The sequence below is a fragment of the Physcomitrium patens genome, chromosome 11 (assembly GCF_059467195.1).
Source record: "Physcomitrium patens ecotype Gransden chromosome 11, ASM5946719v1, whole genome shotgun sequence".
NCBI classification, from domain to species: Eukaryota; Viridiplantae; Streptophyta; class Bryopsida; order Funariales; family Funariaceae; genus Physcomitrium; species Physcomitrium patens.
Window position 1 is genome coordinate 5,783,563 of NC_143420.1, and position 21,032 is coordinate 5,804,594.

General features: G+C 41.3%; 3 protein-coding genes across 8 annotated transcripts; all 3 read right to left on the reverse strand.

Moving 5' to 3' along the window:
* Positions 1–49: 49 nt before the first annotated feature.
* On the reverse strand, positions 50–9,162 carry LOC112289137 (coatomer subunit beta'-1). Its single transcript, XM_024534097.3, has 24 exons — positions 8,983–9,162; positions 7,691–7,711; positions 7,364–7,425; positions 6,933–6,987; positions 6,539–6,575; positions 6,090–6,415; positions 5,734–5,865; positions 5,392–5,540; positions 5,111–5,179; positions 4,727–4,877; positions 4,548–4,613; positions 4,017–4,205; positions 3,511–3,651; positions 3,294–3,368; positions 2,987–3,163; positions 2,791–2,882; positions 2,407–2,523; positions 2,095–2,209; positions 1,897–1,968; positions 1,574–1,770; positions 1,289–1,382; positions 998–1,104; positions 695–824; positions 50–519 (listed from the first exon to the last, which is right to left on the reverse strand). The coding sequence occupies exons 1-24, from the start codon at positions 8,983–8,985 to the stop codon at positions 367–369; spliced, it is 2,730 nt and encodes a 909-aa protein (XP_024389865.1). The 5' UTR covers positions 8,986–9,162; the 3' UTR covers positions 50–366.
* Positions 9,163–10,295: 1,133 nt separating this feature from the next.
* On the reverse strand, positions 10,296–14,945 carry LOC112289139 (high mobility group B protein 13). Of its 4 annotated transcripts, none has more exons than XM_024534104.2 (13): positions 14,652–14,945; positions 13,888–14,268; positions 13,517–13,639; positions 13,267–13,401; positions 12,869–12,976; positions 12,577–12,608; positions 12,174–12,279; positions 11,925–11,990; positions 11,770–11,835; positions 11,580–11,684; positions 11,274–11,419; positions 10,805–10,889; positions 10,296–10,652 (listed from the first exon to the last, which is right to left on the reverse strand). In XM_024534104.2, the coding sequence occupies exons 2-13, from the start codon at positions 14,245–14,247 to the stop codon at positions 10,539–10,541; spliced, it is 1,446 nt and encodes a 481-aa protein (XP_024389872.1). In that variant the 5' UTR covers positions 14,248–14,268; positions 14,652–14,945; the 3' UTR covers positions 10,296–10,538. The 4 variants fall into 4 exon arrangements, with proteins under 4 accessions (XP_024389872.1, XP_024389870.1, XP_024389871.1 ...); XM_024534102.3 differs by having other exon boundaries at positions 14,737–14,937; XM_024534103.3 differs by having other exon boundaries at positions 13,888–14,328; positions 14,737–14,935.
* A 559-nt stretch (positions 14,946–15,504) lies between these two features.
* LOC112289138 (kynurenine 3-monooxygenase) lies at positions 15,505–20,565 on the reverse strand. Of its 3 annotated transcripts, none has more exons than XM_024534099.3 (12): positions 20,401–20,565; positions 19,567–19,827; positions 19,084–19,216; positions 18,782–18,951; positions 18,455–18,549; positions 18,034–18,252; positions 17,805–17,922; positions 17,283–17,401; positions 16,878–17,037; positions 16,536–16,617; positions 16,117–16,297; positions 15,505–15,804 (listed from the first exon to the last, which is right to left on the reverse strand). In XM_024534099.3, exons 2-12 carry the CDS (start codon positions 19,813–19,815, stop codon positions 15,633–15,635), a joined length of 1,698 nt encoding a protein of 565 aa, XP_024389867.1. In that variant the 5' UTR covers positions 19,816–19,827; positions 20,401–20,565; the 3' UTR covers positions 15,505–15,632. The 3 variants fall into 3 exon arrangements, with proteins under 3 accessions (XP_024389867.1, XP_024389869.1, XP_024389868.1); XM_024534101.3 differs by having other exon boundaries at positions 19,084–19,213; positions 20,401–20,540; XM_024534100.3 differs by lacking the exon at positions 20,401–20,565 and adding an exon at positions 20,110–20,241.
* Positions 20,566–21,032: the final 467 nt, after the last annotated feature.

Here is a 21,032-nt window from a genome sequence, read left to right on the forward strand (position 1 = left end):
TTTGAAACGGAACATTTAACTACTTAACGAAGGCACCCAACAACGGGAAAATGCTGAAGCCAGGTTCAATTTCCAAAGAATATAACCAAGTAGTGCGAACATCTTGACATTCACATATATTGCTAGACGATGCACTTAAAGCGCAATGTCGCAAAAGATTCACTTCCCCAAAGGTTGCAAAATGTCTACCGCTCAACTACTGGAACTTACGAATAATGTGCTGCGCTTGTCTACGCAGACCACGTAATCCAATATGATTCATTCCTAACACGGTACGATCCGACTGGGGAAATGAACAAATTTAGGGCCAACTTCTTGAACGTCCTACAAAAACAAAAAGCAAGGGACTACTCCACACATTTACACCTAGCTATCTGCTGCTGGTTCATGGTCTCCGTTAGCCGCTTCCTCCCCAAGCTCACTCTTACCATCCGCACTCTGTTCTGCGTCTTCAAACGTCTCCTCTACGACTTGATGAGCATCTTGCTCTTGTCCGTCCTCTTCTATTAAGTCCTCGTTCTAGATTCAGTACATATATCATGAACCAGGATCAGTTCTTTAAAATCTCGGCACAGAATTACTTTCTTGCTATCTAGAAACTTTCTGCAGAGTAATTTCCACTCGCAATCAGTAAAATCACCCAAATGTAACAACGATCTGTACAACTTCAAATAAAATGTCGATAAATTATTACCTCTTCAAAACCATGGCCGTTTTCTGCAGGCTCGTCTCCAGTTATGTCCAAACCTTGCAAGTCTTCGGTTAACTCCTCCTCAACCCCGTTGATGAAGTTCAAGTAAGTTGCTGCAGGGATGTACTTACTCCTATGTCACCAATAGCCAATTACACAATAATACGATTTTAGAACATATTCTGTTGCCTCAAAATCCTAGTCAGCAAGTGTAAATGCTGAACCATACAGTATCCACGTGAGCAGCAGATTCAATACGGCCACCACTTCGAACAACAGCTCAAGCTACAAACAGAACTTCCTTACCTCAGATCTTTCATCTTGGCCTCAGTAGCTAACGCAGATTCCCAGTCTGAAAACAAGTTGGGGTATTCTTCTGGATCTGCCAAAGATTCTGCAGCCTTTTGGTTGATCTGCCAAAAGAGAACCATAAGGAGAACATTTAGGAAAGAGTGTTCAGTCAGCGCTCTACAATCTTTCGAAACTTATCAACATTAATAAACAGGCACATCTCCAATTCAAGGTGGGAATTCAATGGCCTTTAGCAGTCTATGGAATGAGACAATTGAGAAAAAATAAAAAATAAAAAATACATACCTTCTTCAAATCATTGCGCCAAAGAGAAACTATTCTCGACACGTGACTAGGGGCATATGTGCGTGCCATAAATGCAGCTTCAGGGATACGGTTGCTGTAAAACAGAAAGAAATTACATAAGGCATAATGGTATACCTGGATGACTCACTAGATTATCTCTTATGTACACGGCTGACTTCATCTATTTTGGTTAACAGGTAAAGCGTTGACACAAGATAAAGCAAACCATAGATCTCAATTTATTAAACTCAATAAGCATTTTCCACATTCTGGCAAATAAAATACCTTTCAATAAGGAGATCAATGCATTCTTCCACCTTTCCAAGCAAGAACAAAGACACAAAAGCAACATTGTTCTTTCCATTCTCTCGGGCAGACGCAGCAAGCCTTTCTAGTCCCTCAGCATCGCCCACTGCCGAATAGAGAAGCAGCAAACCACTTTGATCTTTGGCTTGATTCAGGCATTCCTCTGCAACATCCAACTGCAGAAACACATGCCATGCACCGAATGAAATCAACGTGTGCAAATGAAAGAGCATGGACATTACTCTAGATGTATGTTAGAGCTTTGAAAAACACACACGCATCTGCTTCAAACAGACCTATACCTTTCCAGCTGACATTGCCAATTCTCCCAGTTGCTTCCACTTGGACTCACTATGTGATTCCTCAGCAATAGCCTGCATTGGTTAACATATGAACATGTTCTAGTTAGTGCATCTGTAAATTAAACTTGACGTAACCGAGTCTAAATGTAACGAACATAATGAATGAATTTTCAAAATTCATGTTATTAAAAATACAACCTTTGCCATATCAAGCTTCCCAAGCTGCACAGCAAGATCGAATTTGTAATCAGGATCTGTTGCGACATTGAGGGCATCCTCAAGCATTCCGCGTGATTCCAAAAAGCGCGCAACACTGTCATTCAAGTTCTTTGAGTGAGTGACAGATGAAAGGAACCATCGTAAATTGTTAGAAGACAAAAGCACAAGTATGGACAAACAGCATTAAAACTAAAGCAATAGAGAGCTGACAGAGGGCATCATGGAAAAGTCTAAGATTAAAATACAGAACTCATCGACCTTCTAAATTAATCAAAAAGAAATAAATCGTACCTGTTCATGTGTTCCTTGGGAATTGTTGGAAGGACTTCCTCTGCTCTTTCATAATCCTCTCGCAATATGAGAGTCTTGTACTCGATCAAACTCAGCAGCAGCGTGTAGCTCATGATGCTTTCATTTCCAACAAAAAATGATGTTTATCATTAAAATTCGGATTTTAGAGCGGACTCCACTACTTGACAGAATAAACCCTAGCGCCCATTAGGGGTAGCATAGTCCGATTCGGGGAACAGATTTCTGGATGACACAATTTAGTGACACAAAATGGAAATGAGAGAAACTACCAAAACTATTCCAGCAAAAACTCTAACTGATCACAGCTACACTAGTGTTCCACAAACGATTTAGCATACAAATCACTTAGCACGTAATACTCACTTGAATTCCTTGTCAATCAGGTACACTCGACTTTGGTTTGCTAAGTAGCCAAGCAGGTACATCGGACGGTCCAGGTGAAACATTGTCGTAACCTGTGGAAGAAAATGCAACAGAAGATTGTATGAGTGAACCGCTAAAATACTACTGCATGTCACAAATGAGAATGCTTAACTTTCTCGAAGTGATCAAAACTTACTTCTCCACCAACACAGTAGTTCAAGCGCCACGCTGAGTTGTTATATATGAAACAGTCGCCCACCCAAATACCCGTACGAACACGCTCCGATACTTCATGAAGTAATTCAAACGCATCCTCAACACCTTGCTCGTCCACAGGCTTGCCACTATCCAAATATGATGTTACAACGTCCCTCTGAAAGGCAGCACACAATCATGAGTTGACTGAATTCCACCCAAAGAGTGTTAATGACATGAGCAAATACAAATTGGTGTAGGACAGAAAAAGATTAAAGAGAGCATAGAAATATGATATTGATACTTACGTTGTATTTGAGGATATAAAACGAGTTATCGCTGGCAATGGTAACCAGATCTCCACTATCGGACCAGTAGACATTCTGCAACCAGAAACGAATAACATAATACGGTAGTTACCAAAAAGCCAAAAAGATTCGTCATCCTCGTGAAGTCACATCTTCGTAGCCCAGCGAAGGATGGCAGGTTTAAGTAAAAACACGAATAACATAATACGGTAGTTACCTTCACAACAACGTCAATTCTCCGAACAACTCTGCATTCCACCCAATCATAGAAACATATGAACTCATTTGTTCGCACTGCAAGCAAAGTTCCGCCATAGATGGCTTCAGCGGAGAAAGTAGGCCGAATACTTTTTCTCTCCTGAAAACACAAAATATCCAAAGTATATATAAACTTAGAATGGTTTATGCCAGAGTCAATATAACACATTAAACAGTCATAAGTTCGTGTATAAAATCATCACAAGTATGACCAACTAAGAGAAAAAAACTCATGAAAGATATAACTTAAACAACAAATATCACCTTCAAGGTATCATTCGGAATCAGGGCTTGGAAATCCAAATAAGTAACAAATTATATCTTCATTCAGAAAATCTAAACCAGAATATGAAGTTGAAGCCCTCATAACTGCTGGTGATTACACAACAATCTAGCGTTCAAAACTACATGTAAGGAAAGAGATATTAGTATAAAAATTATTCTATGAAGGTTCTGAAAACAAACCTGCAAAGTCTTATTGAATATTTTAATTTTAGAAGTACTCTCTCGCACAGCATATTCACCATCATTGGACCAAACAAACTCCAAAGCAGAGCCAAAAGATCTGTTCCTCCATGCCAGGGCAGTATAAATAATGTACTCTCCATCACCGCATACGACCACAAATCTGCCATTAGGATTATGCTCCAAGCTCTGCACAACAAGACACAAACACACACATCCATGAATATTTATAATTGACATGTTTCAAGCACAGACAATAATTATGACCAGGTTACACCTCAAGCACCTCAGTAATGAAGTGGTGGCAGAAGCTTTCTAGCAAAAGGCACAAATTAAGGCAAACTACGCAGACCAAGGCAAAAATTGAACCATGAGTGAGCTTTCGCTGAAAAGCCATGAAAAAGTTCTGTAACCTAGTGCATACACAGAGATACAGCGTACCTCGAAGTTTGCAATATCAGGATAAACACATAGTAACCTGATAAGGAACCAGGCATAAACAAATCACAAGCCTGTAACTATGAATCTAACCTGAGGGTAAAGGTCGCAACTTCCGAGTTCTTTCACTGCCAAAGGCAGTCGCTCCCCATCGGTGATCTGTGAAACCAGATGCAAGCTCTTAAAAGTGCCCATATTCAACGACTTCAATAAGGATTCTTGTTCATGACGACCAACCCACAATAGCTAGCCACTCGGAACTTAGTGAATACCTCAAAATCTGCTGGGACTGCTTTAATATTTACAGTCTGTATTTCATTCTGCTTGGCCCAGATAATCTTTCCACTGTTATCCATGCTTGCAACAGGTTCCTCACGTCCAAGTTTGATCATAATGGTACCTTCATCGTACCCAATCGCAACCCTGGCCAACGAGAGAACAGTGATAGCAGGGATAAGTACGGTAATGACAAACAACCTAACATATTTACAAAGTGCAATACCATATGATATAAAAAACAATAGCAAGCCTAGTTGAAATTCCTAGAGGAAGAAGATCGGGCAACTAAAAACAATAAATACCAAATTTCGCATTAACTAAAATGAGCATGCACTCACTACTTAATATTGTAATGGATATTGTTAAGGATAACATACCTGTTAGATCCCTTAATATAACCGATAGTCCACACTCGCTCGAGTCCATAATTAAGAGTATTCTCTAACCTGCCATAAGCCAAAAAAACAAGACAAAAATGTGAGCTCCAAAAACGGTGCTAGCATATGAGGAGAATTGAACCTACCATTCGGCATTTCTCTTTCCACAGCCAAACAAATAAAGGAAACTGCAGAAACCCCTATCTAGAAAACTTATTAGATAACTACAGTACCAAAGAAACAGAGCATATGACAGAAGACAGAATTGGTAAATGGGTTACCTGTAGGTGGTCGAATGCCAGATGCGGACATACCCATCTTCAGACCCTGTAAGGATAATTGGCAGGTCAGGATGGAATGCCACTGCAGATACGTTGTGAGTATGTCCTTCCAGTGTTTGAACGCAGCTCTTGGTCTGATAATCCCAAACCTGCCCGACAAGGAAAAAATTGTAAGTTACTGAACTACACATCAGAATACATTTAATCGAACATGGATTACAGTAAGTCATGCTATGTCAAAAATGATACTCATGCAAATCCCGAAAGCCTTATAGAACCAAGTCTTTCAGTTATATTGACCTGGAGAATTAAGATTAGCAACAGACAAGATAAAGTCATTACCTTGGCAGTTTGATCATCTGAACCAGTTATGAGATAAGGTCGATCACCACCACTAAAGTATTCGACACAATTCACTCCTTTCTGATGAGCCTCTAGAGTGAAGTTGGGTTCGGGTGAACCCAGATTCCAGATCTGTGCAGAATACATGCTTAACGTCAAAAACATGCACTATATGCTTCGTAAGAAGCGAGTAGTTCATAGCGGACAGTAACTTGAGTTGGCACTGTCCCTTCCAATCGATGAAGACATCAGACCAAGTAATAAAATCAAAAATATTTTGACACAATTTAGCTGAGTGAATACTCTTTCAAACAAGCATAAACATGCCCAGAAGCGCTGCATCACTTCAGAAGTACCTTGATGGTGCGATCTAAAGATGCACTTGCGAAAGTGTTGTTGTCCTTCGGGTTGATGGTCACTTGCATGACATAATGTGAATGCCCCTCAAAGATTTGGGTGCAAGTCCATCCCTTGTCCCAATCCCAAAGCTTAATGAGCATATCATCAGATGAAGACAGAACATAAGGCAAAGTAGGATGAACTGCGACACTACGGATGTAGTCGGAGTGGGCCTCAAACTGTTTCACTTTGTCCATTGTGTTGTAATTATAGACTCGGATGAACATGTCATCCGCACCAGTCACAATCCACTGCTTCCGAAATATAAACTTCGCAGATCGCACTGCCATATAAGAAAGAATTGAGCATCAGCACGAAATTCTCGTGGTAAGCAAAAAAGTTTACGCAGATCCGCAGCTTCATGAATCTACAAAAATAAAGCTTTCAAGTGATCAATAAAGTATACCTGGTAACTCTGTCACTTCGAAAGACTTGACAAGTGTCTGCAGCAACCCAAAAGAAAATTTACTCAGTGAAATTCATAATTAATGCAATTTCAGCAAGTGTACCCTAAACAAAGTGAACTGCCGAATAATAGCGTATTAGCTAAACGCATTGCCAAACAAGAGGATCACCGTAGACGCAAAACAATTCGATCGCTGTAAAGATGTGAACATAAAATATAAAACTTTCTCAAAATCTTTTCTTTGGAACGGAGATGTACTAGAAATAGTTCTAAGCGGGGGAAGACAGAGCCTCCAATACCACCACTATCATGTCATCAATACAAAGAACTTATAGGAGTGCGTACACCTTAGAAGAAGCATAGTCTGACTTGTAAAAGACGAGAAACTAGACACCTGATTTTGATGATTCCAGATGCAGACACTGCCTGTGTATAAAGCCGCAAGAATCCTGAAATAAGGAATTCAACAAATTCATCTTAGAAGGGCCTCAACGTACTTAAAGTAGTATTTAAAATTAAACACACGCAAAATACACAGATTGGAAAATCAACAGGTTTTTCACACCAAAAGTTTGTTTCGAAGGACTAAAATTGACAACCAAGTTGGGAAATGAATTAGAAACAGATTGCTCAAACAGCTGGGTTTACAGCTTATGATTCTAAGCTTACAGAAATAAGAGGAACAAATTACGTAAACGTGATGCTGCAAACCGATTCAAACCTACTATAAGCAGGATACCCAAACTATTACAAGAATCAATTGCTCTGTAGTTTTGACGAAATTCGAATCCAGAATTTAGATGTTGAACATAAGGATAAACGTACCATGGTTCTGTTGGATGGATGTCTACGCACTTGACCCGATCGGACCTTTGAGCAAGCTTCCGCTGTTTTAAGAAGCACAAGGGTTAGAAACGATATTCTTTAGAAATAATCAAACCAGTGATCCTGAGGAAAAGAATCCAGCTGACAAGTACACCACGATTCTCCTATACTCTTTGCTTTGAATACCAATAATCTCCGGATGCGCTCACAACTCGTTCAAAGAGTTGTCATAAAAAATACTAAGCCTAATGAACATTAATTTTACATCACTTATGCGCATGTGAATGGGGGAGAACTTTCTAAATTAAAAAATCGGGTGAAAGATACCTTGATCTCCAGGCGGAGCGGCTGTAGCAGAACACAAGGCCACATGTCGGTCAGAAAGGATTGCAAAAGTAATTGACGAAAAGAGGTACAACTATAAACTTCCAAAGCACGAGCCTTAAGGTTGACAAGAAACGAACTACATTATTTTCACCTTCAAAGATGCGGCAGGATCAAGTTTTGACGCATTAGGCAACGCTTTGATTCTCTTTCGACATTACGGGATGGTGTAAAATATCCATCCAAAACATAGCAGTACTCTAGAACCGACATAGGAAAACTTCTGACAGAATACAGCTACAAAACGCTACCAAAAAAAAAAAATCCGAGATTCCCTCTACGATGAAGACAGTCCGCAACAGGCTTGAAACAACATATTTAGATAAATCAAATCTCTAACCTACAATGTGACTATTTTCAAAGCTTAATGACAATCCATTTGTGTAATTTGATCAACCGCAATGGCTCTATTCCTGACCAAAAAATTAAAAAAATAATGAAGAAAACCGTAGTCGATGAGATTCAGGTGTAATAGGATGTTTTAATTTACTTACTGAACTACAACTGATTATCTTCAACACACACACACACACATATATATATATATATATATATATATGTGTGTGTGTGTGTGTGTGTGCACTGCCCAACATTGCAGAAACCAGGAATAGATCGAGTTCTCCAGTACGATTCCTCTGACATATCCCGATCCCCCATCAGTACGAATAAAGTGCTATATGTTCTCCCGTTGAGTAATCGTCTATTAAGATACCAGATACGAATCTAGCAAGAGCTAGACCCCAAAACACAACACCGCATAGTACCAATGATCTATTCATCACCGGCTGCAATGCAAGCACACCCGCCATCCTACCACCTAAATCACAGTCAACAAACCTAGATCTCCGGCAATGCGAGACATCGGGCCTCAATCCTCAAGTCTCAAACTATTTCACCCTGACTACCCATTCACTAACCCCAATCCCACCAGACCTACATCTCCTGAATCCAAGCCTTCAACTAAAAGATCTAACTCCAAGTAACCCTCGCCTGTCCACCCTAACAAACGCGACCTCGGCAAAGCCATTGAAACGCCACGGAAATTGGCATTCCACGAGTAAAGAACCAAACGGATCTACCCTCCCATTCCAGCGAGGGGGAAAAACACGAAAACTCAGGCCAGGTCAATAGACACAAACGCCAGACCTTCTTCTTCTTCACCGATCTTAGCGAGTTTTCTACGAAAAAGTGCGTATTCAAAAGCAAAAAGAGGCGGAAGACGGTGTGGATCATACCATGACTGAGGGCGGGGCTTCACGAGGTGCAACGAAGAGGAAGTGGAGGTAGAAACCGCGGCCAAGGAACCCCTAGCAACAGCGATCAAACGCCCCTCCCTGCATGACACAAAACACACACACACACTCACACTCTCACACACTAGACTCACTGCACTATCAACACAAGATTGCCAAGTCCCGATACTAGTGAGTTCCAGCCAAAGTCGTCTGGGCAGAAAGAGGTGGGCTTCGTTGAATGATTTTCCATTCGTTACACTTCTGTTCATCCTTCAGACTCTGAGGAACAATAATTCTCCACCCCCCTTGAAGAAGGAAACTTTCCCCTTGCCAGCGTGGATGTGGACATTACTAATTTGTTCCTCTCTAAATATGAAAGTGGGTCTGGGCATGGAGAATCATGTCACAACTTATATTGAGAATAATGTCATGAAGTTCGTAGGTCTTTTAATTTTATCTTTATTTGAGGGTATTAATACGTATTAAGGAACTCAGATTTCTACAATTGCTTGAAAGTATATAGTCATCTCAGTGGCTTGTTGCGTAGCAAACTTTCGTGGTTGTGTGTTGCATTGCCCAAGTCGACTGATTGTGGTTTTTGACTAGAGTCAAAATCTTTTCTGTTGTGCAATATGCAAATCATACTCTCTTGAACGAGGTCTCGGATGTACAGAGAAATTGTGCATTGATTTGCCCTACAAAGTCAAACTGCACAGAGACCTGTGGATGTTCCTGCTTACCGTGTGTATGGAAGACATCACCTGAAATGACAACTCGAGAGTTCCTTCGTTTTGAAGATAATACAAATTCTTCGCTATGGAATTTCATTCTTGTGAACAAGTATCTGACACCACGTCTAAGGTGAAATGCACTGGGAACCACCGACTTGAGGGTTTTCGCGAGAATGGCCACGCACATTGTGTAAACAAAGCCTTCAATGCATCAACCACACTGCACTGGACCTCGGTCACCGATCCATGTGAATGGTGATGCCTTTCTTTCACATGACAGCGTTGACGTTGATAAGTACGTGAAGTTACCGAAGACTTTGACCGACTAGGGAGAGTGTATAGTAGTTGTTATAATAGATCACATATAATTTGCCCAACACCAGTATGAAGAAAGCTGTATTCTACTAGAGGGGCAACCAAGAATCGGAAAGTTAGCACATTGACTCGTTTTACAGGTTTGCCAGTGACAGGCTGTCACTAAAACGCCATTTAATGTTTGAAGCGACTAGAGTATGAAATGAGATGCGATGCACAGACTGATACGTTTCGCAAAATAAAACAACGAGGGAAACTAGATCCACATAGTAGCAATTCAATATGTTTGATTTACTGGACAAATTTACAAAATTCGTAAAGATGATACCATAAAAGAGTATCTCAATTTGGACTCTAAATGTGTCCATGGCAAAGTCGTAAGATAAGGAGCAGGTCTTCTAGCTGCAAAATCATTCAGCTGTACCACCAAGGCATAAAAAGGACATTTGCCACAACATTCAACAAGGAGTGTTGAATGTATACAACAAGGTTACACGTTCAGGTGTTGCCTCATACAGAAGTCTCGGGATGAGTTTTGCGGTACTCTTCCATGTCCACGTCGTATTTCTTCTTCAACGCTGCTGCCTTCACATTCCAAACTTCCTTTTCCTTATCAGATAGTTCCTGGGTACAAGTTCAGTAGAAAATTGCAGAGATGTCAGTGGCGGCAGTGACAGTAAGAACTAAATTTTCATAGTGGTATGAGGAGTACAATTGCACCCCGACATGTTAAATTGTTCGCTCAAATATAAAAAGTGTTTTGTGCGGAGGTCTACCTTCCACTTCTGGGAGATGTGGGCGTTGGTGTCAGCGAAGTTCAATCCCGCTTGATCGTTTGAGAGAGTCTTCCTAATCTCCATGCTGCACCCACATACCCAGAGGATTAGATAACCACAATATACCTAAATTATCACTTCTGTCAATGACGGATATCGAGACCACACCACTGTATACAATCACTTGACATCTATTGGTGTAGTTTCCAGACATTTTTTGCTGTACAGATACTATCTATATACGGTCAGACACTCAACCCATTTCTGAAAGTTGGATCACGGCAAAAGAGAATGACAAGCATGCACGAAAACTCAAGACGCATTCATAAGATACGTTCACCTCAAGCCAGCTTTCAGGGAGTCCCACAACAAGTATATTGAAAAGACCCCACAACTCTATTCAATATGCTGTTCACATGTCAGCCAAGTTTACACACATGACATGTTTCTGGCATCTTGGGCCTCTTACCCGAAAATCAAGTACGATGAAAGAGGTTTCTTTGGTTTATTTGGGTCCTTGTTCTTTTTCGTTTCGTTGGCTTGGTCCTTCTTACCCTGAGCTAAGTCCTTCTCTTGGGCAAGGTCTCTCTTTTCCTTTGCCTGATGTTTCATCATCTGCAGAGGAATTAAAACTCTTAATATAAAGGGAATCCCTTGCAGTGAACTGTAACGACAAGAGCTATACAAAGAGATCGTTAAATCCCTTGCGAAAGAGAAAAGAAAAAACAGCAGTATGTTAAAGAGATGAACCTCAACTTTTGTGATGCCGTATTACCTTTTTAGCTTGATCCAACTTTTCTTTCTCCTTGTAAAGCTTCAGAGCTTGCGCTTTCTCCAGCTTAGACTTCTCCTCGGCTTCCCGGTCCAGCGTTGAAAGGTCCTGATGAAAAAGTGTAGACCATAATGAGATGGGGCTAAGACACGTATGAGAAAAACTATGAGAAAAAAATGGATAGGAAGAATACCTCAGCCTTGTTCTTTTTATAAGTCTCAAGCTCCACAGAATATCTCTCCTTTTCCTTAGCGGCAATCTGCGGAAAACATTGTTAAGCCCAATTCGAACGTTGATACCAAGAGAAATTACCACTTCAAATTAATTGAGAAAGATCAACACAAGTACCTCCTCAAAAGGGGCCCGCTTTGAAGGACTCATGCTCTTCCATTCCTCTCCCAGTATCTTTGCAATCTGCAATCAAAGTCAAGGTTGGTCATTCTCACAGATATTGTATGATAACAAGCTGGAGTTGTGAAAGTGCATACATGAATGGCAAGGATAGTTGTCAACCTTCTGCAACAATTGCGCGTTCAGCACACGGAAGGAAAAGACGATATTGAACAGAATACCTCATATAAAGTTACCAAATTTTACCTCAGTTACGGGCTTATTTTCTTCCAATAGAGCTGGACGGCGAGATTGGGAAAACGCAAAAAAGGCGGAAATTGGGTGCTTGGGTCTCAACGGATCCTTCTCCTTCCTGTAAGCTTTTAATTAATAAGGAACTTGAGATATTACAACCAGACAGACCACTCAAAGCAACCCTGGGCATGCGTAAGGCAGAATATTACGTGATAGGGAAGGGTAAATCCACCAAATCTTGGGGACATAACATGTTCTATTTATTGTCGCTCGGACACTGGGTTCACAAGTGAATCCGGCCAAAACAAATCAAATAGAAGTTGAAAAAGCACAAGTTAGATGATCTGTACGGATTCTGATATTAATTCGTGAGTCAGACAACACCCAGTAAGAGGGAGGAATTTTGAACACGTACTTCTTTTTCTTGTCACTACCACTCTCAGTTTCCTGCAGAGACATTGAGAGCAGCTTAGAGATGATCCATACAAAAGAAGAACATGATCCATACAAAAGAAGATCCATACACAATGTAGAAGACATTAATGTGCCTAACGTTAAAGCTTTTTGTCAAATTATATGGTACTAGCCTCATTAGTAGCAAAGAAGCATGCATAGAACGCGCTTGATAGTATCACAAGATCTCAGATTCTGCCACTGAACTCTTTAGCTCTAAGCTGATGAGAACCTAAACCGGGTGCCACAAGTACCTTCTTGTATGCAAGGTACTGTTCAAGGAGTTCCTGGGCCTGCTTCTTGTTTTGTTCCTCATGAAACAGTTTCAAAGCCTCTGTCTCTCGCCTCTCCTCACCAACCAACTGAAAGAAAAAAAACCAGAAATCGTCATGATTAGACGGGAACAGCTGCGAAGTCTACATGCCAGGCATAGTACATATCTGCGCTAGCACTGAACAAAACGTATACTGGATTCAATTAACAATGGCATGTAGTGCGAGTGGGACTGATCTAAGAACTATCCAGAACTAAACCTCATGGACCACCCTTAGTACCGCCCGGACTTCATATTATACAACGTTTAAAGCATATTCTCCGACTCCATGGTGAGGATGAAGTACAAGAACTATTTGTAGGAGTTCAAGCAAAGCACCTTCAGGTAGACGTTCTTCTCCACTTTATATCTGTCTTCGTATGGCTTTCGTTCCTCTTCAGGGACATTCTTCCATTTATCTCCCAAAATAGTACTGATCTCTGCAAAAGTGGCATTCGGGTTCTCCTCGCAGACCTGAGAAAATTAAAGTTCAGTTAGATGGCCCAGGCCCCTTCGAGAATTGGAAGTGATTGTAAATCTCTTACAACCAACATCAAGAATCCAAATTGGTGGGTTTAGAAAATTCCACCTTCTGACGATAATCTTTGCACCACAGAAGAAAAGCAGTCTTGGGCTTCTTAAGGCGCTTAGGATCCTTCTTCTGTTTCTTATTCTTGTCCTCTGGGGCACTAGGATTTGGCACTGAAAGATTCTGGAAGAAAAAAATACAATAAAAACACAACTTATTACTCACTCCCCCGTCTATACTACACAACAAACTTGCCAATACAAGCGATAAATCTCTAAAGAGCAATGACTACAGCAATTGACAGCAATATTTTTATATAAGAATGAATAGGAGTGGGATTGAAGATGAACCAATTTCAATGATCTATTTAATACTAGAAAAGGACAAACGTGACCAATTCGAATTCAAATGCTTAATCAATTGAATCTCACCAAACTGGGCTGGAACCCCTGCACTTTCTGAAGCTTTCGTAGCTTGTCTTCGAGCCTCTTCTTTTCTTCATCCCTGCTCTTCAGCAAGATTTGCATGCGCTCGGCCTCAGCAGCTTTGGCAGATAACAGTTCCTCCTTCTCTCTTAGCTTAGCCTCGTTGCGCTCTTTCTCGAGAGAGACCTGCTTCAAGGCTTTTGTCATGGCTTCAAGTTCCTCTTCGAGAGAAAGGTTGCTGGATTCCTTCAGCCCCCTCGTCTTCCCAGTAGCCTTCGAAGACACAGGCGAGACATCAACATTCTCTTTTTCCGACACCACCTCGCTTCCCTTCGGAGCCCGTTTCGCTCTTGCCTTCGACGCCATTACAGAACTAGATCAAATAACCTGAATCCTCATTCGCAAACCAAAATACCTTGAAGGTCAGCCGATCTCTACATCATGACACTGCAGCAAGCCAAAGGAGTCTTTCAAAACAAAATGATCGAACACCCAAATACAAACATAACGAAAGAGTTGGAAGTACCCTCCAGCTCATTGAATCCTTGTCCAAAGGACACCACGTTACTAAATCTCTGCAAACTAACCACCCAACTCACACAGTTCGGGACTACTCCACACTCTCAAAACTCATCATGCATCGACGATCACCGTCATAAACAGACCATCTTCGACCATTCCAAAACAGCCACCAAAATACCCACAACTCAAAGTACTCCTCTAGTGTTTCAAAACACATCATTGAAACTCAGGCCCAAGCTGAACAATACCAGCGGAGTGTAAATGCATTGCCGATCGAGACATGTGAAGTGAGATCCCCACCCATCCACGAAATATTGAGGAAACAGAGCTTACTTGATGGGCACGCACGAAAAGTGGATGAACCCAGGCGTCAATATATTCGCTGAAAGCTAAACTAGAAGGGCACAAGCGGAGCTGTAAGCGCAGACAGTGGACACGAAACACAGAACCGATATACAGAAGCAAGAATTGATGAAGAGATGGAGTCGCGGAGTGCAGAGGCTCTCGTCGAGCAAGGGATTCCAAAGGAAACGAAGCACAGAAGTTCAAATTCAAATAAAGCAGCAGTTTATAACGCCGCAGAACGGGTTTCCCTCGCTATCCCTAATTCCAAGACGGACCCCCATTACCGTCGTCGATCTGACGTGTATTCCTCGTGGATCTGGATCGAAAATAAATCTCAATTGTATTGGTTTACACTAGTTCTCACATTCATTGATGTGTAAGCATTCTTATTTATTAACACGGTGTTATACCACAATGCTCCCATGTGAATGATTAGGTGAAGAAGAAAACATTGGTTAACAGATTAGTATATACTAGAGGAAAAGTAATGCCCAGTAGATCACAAAGTTGTGTAGAATCACTAGTTTTGAAGAACAATGTCTGTGTTAGATACCTTTTACTTAAAAGGTTCTTTTTGTGAAGAGTTTTCAAAGCCCCGAGTTGGGAAGACTTGCAAGGGGGAATTTACTGAACAAGACTTATCAGCTTGAACAAATTCTTGTACATGGCAAGTTCCATTCACAATATTGCCATGATTCAGCCACAAGGTTGTTTTGTACGAGGTAACACGGGTTTGATTCCAATATACGACAAGTATGAAAGGCAACGCCAATACATCAATAGAAAGTATTTGTTTTCACGTTTAATTTACATAAATTTTATGGTGGCCTAATCTTGAGGTCCAGGTTAAAAAACACCAGCGGAGCAAAAATGAGAGTTCGAGATTACGAGGGAGATATCTTGAACTTGGGCTGGATACCGAATGCGAATAACAGGGCTGCGATCACTAGCAGTGCCAGTACCAAAAGCATACCGAAGAACAATGTGTTCTCGGTGCGCTTCTGCAGCTCAATTTGTCGAAATCGTGTGTCCGACCACAACTGCTGGTAAGCAATCCTGTACAACACAAAGAACCCATCTTACGTATACGACATATTAAGGGCACATAGTACAGAATACTTTTTATGTAAGAAACAACTCACTGTTTCCAGCGAAAAATATATTGATTGAAACTATGGTGTGAGAATTTAAGCTGACCAGGGTTTTGAGTATTAACAGGAAGATCTCAGAGACGGTGTAATCAGTAGATACAAGGCTAAGGCTAAATTACTAGCAATAATTTATACAGGCTCTAATATACAACCAACAGATACCAGTGAGCTGTACGCTTAAAGTGGAAATTAGTTCAACGAAAAGAGGTCCACTTACGGTTTGAATATTGATGGTGCCAGTTTGCGGAGGGAGGTGAACAGCATTACTTGTAAGATACCGAAAAACCCACGCGGGAATAATTCTTGGGTGGTGTTCATCCTAACAATTGCGTGAGCGTCTTCCACCCGTCGCTTGGAGAACTCTTTTGCAACTTCCACAAAGCTGATGTCTCCTTGCACTGTTAAGCAGATTACAGTCTTAGAAGAAAACCCCAAAGTTTATGGCTACATTGAAAGTATCTTAGCAACAACCCTGACATCAACACCTTGAGAGGCCTCAATTGGTATCATATGAACGAAGGCTTCATATGGTTGGAAGAAGTACTTGTGTCAAGTCCGCAATAGAACAACTGAAACCTATCACTGGCCATCTAGTCGTCTATCAGATCGCTTGAAAAAAGGGCTTAGTATGAATACCAGGAATGCTTTCTTCGAGGATTTGGTCCAAGAGTAGACAGTCTTCGAGTGCGACGTTACACCCCGTGCCATACGATGGAAACTGAACAAAAGTGGTCATCAGTATTTCCAGTGTAACATCAGGAAATTATGTAATGTAACGAGTCTGTAAGACTAGTCATTTTAAAGAAGAGATTTTCAGGTCGCACTAAGACATATAAAGAGATCAACAAAAGTCCATTAGCATGTAAATTCTCCAAATTTGGAAGAGAGTCATTTGCTTGGTAGCCATTCAAATTATACAAGACTCAAAACGTCCTTGAATTTCCTCAGTCATGTTACGAAATAGACTACAGTACTCACCATGGCATGCGCAGCATCACCAATCACAAGAATGTTTTCATGGTTAAATCGTGAGAGCGTAACAGCCCCACCAAAGGAAATCGCTGGTTGCTTCAGAAAATCTTCACAAAAATTGGGGTTATCTTCTAATAGCAGTTCAAACAGTTCTGGCGCACTTCCTCTGTTTCATCCCCAATTGATATTGTCAACTAGAAGTCACACCAGGTAAGAAGAACAAAGACTACCATGAATGACAACAAAATGAACTGTCATTGTTCACATGAACCTCGTGAGAAATCTCTAAGTTGACGCACTAGTGTCTTTCTTGTATAATTTTGTGCACCTACACTACAGACATCAAAGAGTCAAGCATGCAAAGATGTCTTGCCAGGACATGTACACAGTTGGAGTTGGAAACATACTGACCTCAATAGAATTTCTACTTCGTGTGCAGAGGATGCATTCATAAGTTGCTTATTCTTGGAGCCACCCCAAAAGCTGCCATCAGCCATTCCTGTTACGATGATATTCATTGCAGGCCATGACTGTGCCAACAATCCATGTAATGTTCATTCCCAAACGGGTCAGACGAGACGAAAATTATCAAGTGGTAAGGTGAGGCACACAAGCTACAGGGAAAATTTCGAACGAAATTGCCAATCGAGCAGGGTAGCGGATCCAAGATCCCCATTTTAAGGAACCCAGATCACGAGTGAGAGCACAGAGACAGATGTAGAAGGCTAAACCACTGCACAAAGCTTTCATTTGCACATAATAATTACATCTGGATCAATACATCTCTTACAATTAGCTTGGCCTTTCCTGGCCGTCGACGCAGATCTGTTTTGATTTGAATAGTATTCATATACACATGGTAAAAAGCTAAGTTCAGTCTGTAAGGGTAGGAAGCAACTCTTGTGAGTGGCATAAGCTTGTGGAATATGTTACCTGAACTCGATTATGATCTTCAAAAAGGGGAGACTTCTTTGCGACCTCAGGGTTCACATAGAAAGACTTGTATACATCACTGCTCGGTTGGAAGTCCAATTCCAAAGGCTTTGATTTCCTGAGGAACAAAAGAACGTCTTAAATTTTACTCAAATGCTCATGAGTAGGTGTGAACGACAAACAGCCGAAAGGATGTCTGACTTGACAAATCTCCAGAATCTTTTCTTACTTTTTGAAGGAAGAAGTAGCGGTGCTGTCTAAATGAATCATCTCTGACCGAACTGCACTATTAACGCCGTCTGCACCCACCAGCAGATCATACTTAACTTCCACCAAGTCCGGTTTTGGTGAAAAGAAATTTTTGGAACTAAGCCTGAATGAGGCTTTATTTGTAGTTGTGTCGACAGATTTAAGTTCATATTCAAAGTACGTCTTCAAGTTTGAATACCTGAAATGGCACAAGAGGCATTAAAAACCACGAAGTCTTCAGGGTAACACGAGATGCGGCAGTTCAAACTCTTCCACAACTTACACATTAAACTCGATATTGCGCAACAAGACAATAATTAAAATAAATAAAAACCAAAACAGAACCTTAGCCTAGAGGACTCAAGCCAAAATAAGATCATAAGATGTTAGTGCACTTCTACCTCTCATGAAGGCTACATTGCAACCATGCTACCAGTGCGTTCCGGCTAACACCAAAACTCAACAGCCCGGGCTCGTTCGAATAGTCAAATTTTCTCTGCGTTCATTACCAATGTCCAAAATGAATATGCACACAGGACAACATTGCAAGCTCGAGTCACTTCATTTGAAAACCCTGTGTTGACAGAACTAGCCGAGTCATTTGAAAAACGAGATTGCCGGGTCGAACCAGAGAATATATAAATTAGACACAGCCAGTAAGTAGAGGCAATGTTGCTAAAGGCTCTACGAACCTACGGAAATTGGGCACAAGTGACTAGCTTACTTACCTTTTTTCCATTTGGTAGGTGCGTGCAGCTGCCCACGAGCTGATTGAGAAGATTAGGAGGCACCTCCAACCCTGCCCCTTGGAAGGCTTTTACAGCTCTTGAGGTAAGCAGGATGTTGTACGAACGCGGATCCCTTCGCGCATAGAATTGTTGATCGCTCCCATTTCCATCTGCCAATTCCTCGAACCAACTTCTAAGATTCCGTAGTAACGTTCTAACAAGACAAACATCTTACGACATTCTGACACAGAAGATCAAATCCGTTTGCCCGTTCTGGGAAAGTTAGATGTTGTATGATGTACCGTGCTGAGGAGAAGAAGGAGCGCCAGCACGTTTATCGAACAGATGGACGAAAAAGCCTCGGCGGAGAAGGTAGTGGGCTAATAAACACCCAGCCGGTCCAGCTCCGACCACCACCACCTCTCCCAGTGTCTTCTGCCAATTTGCATCTAGTAAGGTTCGGTCCTCCACGAATTTCAAGCATGCTATGCTAATGAAAATAATAGACATGCCAACCAAAAATCACGGGAGCACAACTTCTTGAAGCTGTGCAGTATTGGCCGACTCAAAACAGGTGCGCAGAATCCTCCACAAAATGCATGAAACGTCAAAGCTAGCATACAAGATCCAATCACCTATTTAGAGAAACCTCCCGTTGACAGAATCGCATCAAATTAGGAATTGATAAAACTTTAACGTGTTCTGTTTTTACAGAAATCATAGAAAACGTATCTGGAAAACGTACAGATAAGTACTCACACAACTCATGCTCATTCAGAACTTACAGATGAGGAAGATACATCGGCCGGATTTGTCGATTGAACCACCGCAGGCGGCACCGCCATAGCGACAACTGGAGATTGCCGCGGATGACGATCAGACTTCGGCGAAACAGCAAAGCCTCCAGTTCTCAGAAGCCTGTCAAACCTAAAAGACTTTTGATATTCGAGAGGCTCACACGGTAAGGGAAGCTTGGGCACATTGAGTTGGAAGTGGCGGCTCGCTTGACACCCTACTGGTCCGTGCTGCAGCATTTCGCAATACTCCTACAAATCCAGTCAGCAATATCCGAATTCTTGTCAATCATAGGAACCTCAACCTTACATCCTTCACCTCAACAAGCACGACTACGCTACCTCGCCAAAACTTAATTTCCAGAGCTAACCACCCGAACCTCATCAACTCCGACACTCCTGCAGCACTACTCCCACTTTAAATTGCGCACTTTAAATCGCATCTCTCTCCAACTCTTCCCTGCTCCAACCTCCGATATCCACTCTAAAGAATTTCAAATCTCGAATACCACCTCAAATGTCCTTGAATCTTACCACTCTAGTGCAAATTCCTCTTCTCTTCAAAAAATGACAAACAATCTAGCTCGCCACTCGCTACGCGCAGCATATTCAATCTTAACCTCAAAACCTAATCCTACACCCTGGAACCGCAACCTTCAAAAGGCAAAAAATTTAAAAATTACCAATCACAACACTCCGAATACATTAAACGATTTTTCGACACACGATAGAAACGAACACCCCGATCATGCACATTTGTGGCCACGCAATTGGCAGTGGAACGGGATTCCTTGGATTGTTAGACGGGATTTCAAAAGCACGAACCTGAGATCGAAGAGAGAAATAGGATTCCGGCGAGTGATCGGCACAATCATCAGCTCATGATCATCGAGGCCGCCTTAGTTGGTCGAAGCGGCTGCTTGCTTCAATGCCTTCTCGGCTTGCCTGCGAACGATCAACAGGCCTCCGGCGACGTGTATGTATCTGTGCTCCTAGTTTTGCTGCATCCAGGGTCATCCATCCATTCCCATCCATTTCGCATCTTATCCATGGGATGAACAAGACTGGAGTGACGGATGATGGATGATCTCATTCGTTCCCTGAGTCGCTGCTCCACTCTTGGCTCTGCACTTTGCTTCAGAAAATCTAAGATTTCATGATGCGAAAGTACTTGGGACTGGGACAAAAAATAAATAAATAATAATAATTAAATAAAATAAAAAACTGCTTCGTATGAGAATTCATTCGTAGAAATCCAATATTTCATTGGTGCATGATTTCATTGGTGAAAATCCATGTTTTCACTGGTCCAAAACTTTAATCTCAATGATTTTTTAAATTCTCTTTTTCTACATCAAATACATAATATGTTTCAATCATTGATATTATTTAATGGTTATAACTACAATAACTAAAAAATATTTTTTTTATTTTTAACATTTAAGTAAGATAATTGA

What these genes read in the sequence shown, in the direction of transcription:
- LOC112289137 (XM_024534097.3), bottom strand. An exon ending in ATCCATCCAACAGAACCATG is followed by an intron (nt 6,988 to 7,363) that starts GTACGTTTATCC and finishes TCCTTATTTCAG; the next exon opens with GATTCTTGCGGCTTTATACA. An exon ending in GGAAGCTTGATATGGCAAAG is followed by an intron (nt 1,969 to 2,094) that starts GTTGTATTTTTA and finishes TAACCAATGCAG; the next exon opens with GCTATTGCTGAGGAATCACA.
- LOC112289139 (XM_024534104.2), bottom strand. Translation starts at nt 14,247, where the DNA reads ATGGCGTCGAAGGCAAGAGCGAAACGGGCTCCGAAGGGAAGCGAGGTG. An exon ending in GGTAGTGACAAGAAAAAGAA is followed by an intron (nt 12,280 to 12,576) that starts GTACGTGTTCAA and finishes AAAAGCTTACAG; the next exon opens with GAAGGAGAAGGATCCGTTGA. An exon ending in TCATCGTACTTGATTTTCGG is followed by an intron (nt 10,890 to 11,273) that starts GTAAGAGGCCCA and finishes ATGTGGGTGCAG; the next exon opens with CATGGAGATTAGGAAGACTC.
- LOC112289138 (XM_024534099.3), bottom strand. Translation starts at nt 19,815, where the DNA reads ATGCTGCAGCACGGACCAGTAGGGTGTCAAGCGAGCCGCCACTTCCAA. An exon ending in CCGATGTATCTTCCTCATCT is followed by an intron (nt 19,217 to 19,566) that starts GTAAGTTCTGAA and finishes GCAAATTGGCAG; the next exon opens with AAGACACTGGGAGAGGTGGT. An exon ending in ACCTACCAAATGGAAAAAAG is followed by an intron (nt 18,550 to 18,781) that starts GTAAGTAAGCTA and finishes TAATGAACGCAG; the next exon opens with AGAAAATTTGACTATTCGAA.